This window comes from Spermophilus citellus (genome assembly GCF_964194105.1).
Source record: "Spermophilus citellus genome assembly, chromosome: 2".
Taxonomy (NCBI): Eukaryota; Metazoa; Chordata; class Mammalia; order Rodentia; family Sciuridae; genus Spermophilus; species Spermophilus citellus.
The window spans coordinates 212109268-212112717 of NC_138183.1; the positions used below are offsets into that span (position 1 = coordinate 212109268).

The 3450-nt window shown below is 42.3% G+C and overlaps 1 protein-coding gene across 1 annotated transcript; it reads right to left on the reverse strand.

The window, feature by feature from the left end:
• Positions 1-814: 814 nt before the first annotated feature.
• Positions 815-1798, reverse strand: LOC308641775 (mas-related G-protein coupled receptor member X2-like; the record flags this gene model as incomplete). Its single annotated transcript, XM_081280377.1, has 1 exon — positions 815-1798. One exon carries the CDS (start codon positions 1796-1798, stop codon positions 815-817), a length of 984 nt encoding a protein of 327 aa, XP_081136503.1.
• Positions 1799-3450: the final 1652 nt, after the last annotated feature.

The following is a 3450-nucleotide window of genomic DNA, read 5'->3' on the forward strand; positions in this document are numbered from 1 at the left end:
TCCATCTGTTCAAGTTCTACTTATCTTTCTGACTTAAACAATCTGTGTGGCTGAAAAGGTGACAGAGGCATATGCTCGGTACATTCAAATTCCAAGTTTTTCTAGAAGCCTTCCCTATCTATTGGCCTATACACACACACACACACACACACACACACACACACACACACTATTGAGATCTTTCTGCACTCTGATCCTTGTATCTGTTTACTTGCTGGGAGGATTTATACCAGTTACACCAATATGACAGGTATGTCCAAGGAGATCTCTTCTACCAAAATCTATACAATCTACTGGAGAACAGCAACAAAAATCACTTCTGCTTTCCCAGATAGCATAGTGTATTGATAATGTTGTTGCCTCAGATTCAGAACTCATTCAGAACAAGCTTTCTACCTGCAGCAATGTCCCAACACAGATCCCAAGATGATCCACTCACAGCACAGAGAGAAATAAGGAATAATTGTTTTCTGTAACTTCAGGTAGAAAACAGTCATAAATAAAAAAAATCATGATTTTGAAGAAAAATTCTTTCCATTAGAATGAAATTTTCAAAGAAAAGCGTCAATAAGAAAAATCTAGAGGATATTTGATGAAACATTTATCAAAAAATACAGAAAAGAGTTGAGGCATGCTACGTCAGAGAGCTTTCTCTAAGAAAAATAAGAAAATCTGGGTTAACATAAATGCACTTGGAGACTATGGAAAATCACAGAGGCATTTCAGGGGCTGAGAGAGGAGCAGGCAGCAGTCAAATGTGGCAGGACACTGTTGATTCTCAGACAGACATCTGAGGCAATCGGACAGAGGCTCTTCATCTCTGTCCCACTCTGCTCTCTAACATCTCCAGGGTTCCTTGAGAAAGGCTGTTGCCACCTTTATCCTTTTCAGGAGTGTCCTGCAGAGCCCGCTCAAGCACTAGCTTGAGGTTCTGGGACCGCTGCCTAAAGGAGCCGACAAAGAAGTAAATGATGGGGTTGGCTCCACTGTTAACAGAGGACAAGACAAATGAAACCATATTAAGACAACCTAGTGTATAAGAATCATTGTGAATCCAGTAGACCAGGAACAAATAGATGCCAAATGACAGACCACAGAGGAGGAAGACCAGAACTGTGAGCAGAATGGTCACATACAGCCTGCTCAGTTGCATCCTCCGGGATCCACAGCGGATCCTGCCCAGTAGTGTCAGGCTGGACCCTGAGAGGATCACAAATAAAAACATCAGCCACGCAGCTATAATAAAGTTAACAATTTTACATCGACCAATCACAAAACTCATAGACAGTTTTAAACAATAGACCCTGTCCAGGATGCTCAGTAACATGGACAGGGCCCAGAACAGGGCACACACGACAGCTGACATGTGTGTAGGGCGGTGGCAGTGGTACCAGATGGGGCACAGGACCGACAGGCAGCGCTCAGTGCTAATAGCACTGAGCATGCTCAGGCCTGCAATGTAGCACATGATTCCCCCAGTTCGTACGATGCCATAAGTAGGGACAGAGAAGCGAAGGAACATTTTGATGACATCTAGTACAAAAGCAGTGGAATTGAAGCAGAGAAAGAGGAAGTCAGCAGCAGCCAGGTTGAGGATGTAGACAGAGAAGGCGTTCCTGCGTATGCGGAAGCCCAGGAGTATGAGCACAGCCACATTTCCTGCCAGTCCAACCAGCAAAATGATGAAGGTCAGCATTTTTGAGGTCATGTTATTCATGTTACAAGTTGGATGAGGGCTCATGTGATTCCTAGCGGTTGGTGTGGCTTCTGTCTTCCAGACTGGGATGGTTGAATTCATGCTTCCAATCTCTCCACTGGTGACCCTGGTAACAAAACAAGACTTGAGCACTGATGCATGAGATCTGATTTTAAGTATCATCTTGCTATGTGGGAATTACTCTCTCCACTTCAAAGAGGAAAAATAAAAACAGGATTATGGAGATGAACTTATGTATCAAGGGCTCGGGGGGGTGTTCTGAAATATGGATTCAAATTCAGTACTCATATTCTGAATAGCTTGAGCTCTCTGACCTGAAAATAAATGACATAGCAATATGCTATGATCCAAACACTCCCACTTAATGGGCTTGAGCTGTGGACCAGATCTGATTTGTCCTTGAAATTTTCTCTCAGTTGTAGGAATTGAGGCAGATGCAAGGGTGGTCATGATACCCCCATGACCATGAGTGTTTCATTCATGGAGGAAAAGAACTTGGCTTTGTGACCATGAGGAAAATGTGAGCTCTTACTAGGACAGGAGAGAGAATGGCTGGGTCTAGAAACTGCTCAGTGTGTCAGATATAGAAGAAAATTGTCATTTTTGACATTAGCAGTGCTGAGATATGTGTGGTCCACTGGTTCTCAATACTCGTTCAATGGATGAATGCATGAAAGGGGAGGGAGACTTAGAGTGTTAGATGATTTGAGATAAATACCATAAAACGCATTAGAACACACACGTAAAACAGAAAGTAAAAATAATTTATCGTAATTTTTATTGTGAACAGCTCTGGGTGTTTTATAATTCATCACCTGTGTCCTAATAGCATATTGACTACTGAAGTGCCTTTGGAGTAAGGATTCAAGATGGCTTTGTTCAGTACTGAGAACAGTTTTGGAGCACAGTGGGGGTAGCATTTGTGTCTTAGCAGAATTTCTCAGCAGTGTGGAATAGGAAGTATAATGTAGGAGTGAGGTCTGAGTGCCACTGAAAAGAGGTATTTGAAGTGATTGACCCTCTATGGAGTACTATTGAGTGGTGTGTATAATGTAGACCTACTGCATTCTCTCTTCCTAAAGATCCTAGTAGCATTTTCTTTCTTGGTAAAACAAACAAATAAAAAAACTTTTGTGTCAGTGAAGCCTGTGAGGGGAAACAGAAGAGAGTGCTAAGATTGGAGTGTTTAGTTTCTCATGCAAATCTGAACTGGGGAAAGAAGACCAGATCATATCTTAGTGATAAACAGGAGCTGATTGAGAATTTACCAGATAATTTCCTTTTGAGTCCTCTCAAGAGTCTATGAGGTAAGAATTAGGATTTTCCCCATTTCATAGAGAATAAGCAGGATGAGGGATTGATCCCTGTTTCATACGCTGTGGATTTGAACACATCAGGTTCTACACTTTTGACATCATCACTGTGTGCTCATCAGAGAAAAGCAGAGGAGTAACTCCCAAGTTATATGCAACGTGGCAGTCAAAATCGTGGATGAAATTAAATCTAGCATAAAGTGAACTTGAGAAACAAAGGGGGAGAAAAGCCAGTGAAAAAAGGAACGAAAGAGGTGGTAGAAGTCAGCAAGCAATAAATATGGGAACCCAAAGGCCCTTTCCAGTGTCCAAGGCAGCCATGACTTCAGAATCCAGAAGGCTCACAGAGACAGGAGGCTTTCAAGTGGACAGAGGATATATTCTCCTCTGGACTTGCTGAGGGGCATTCCGTAAGTAATG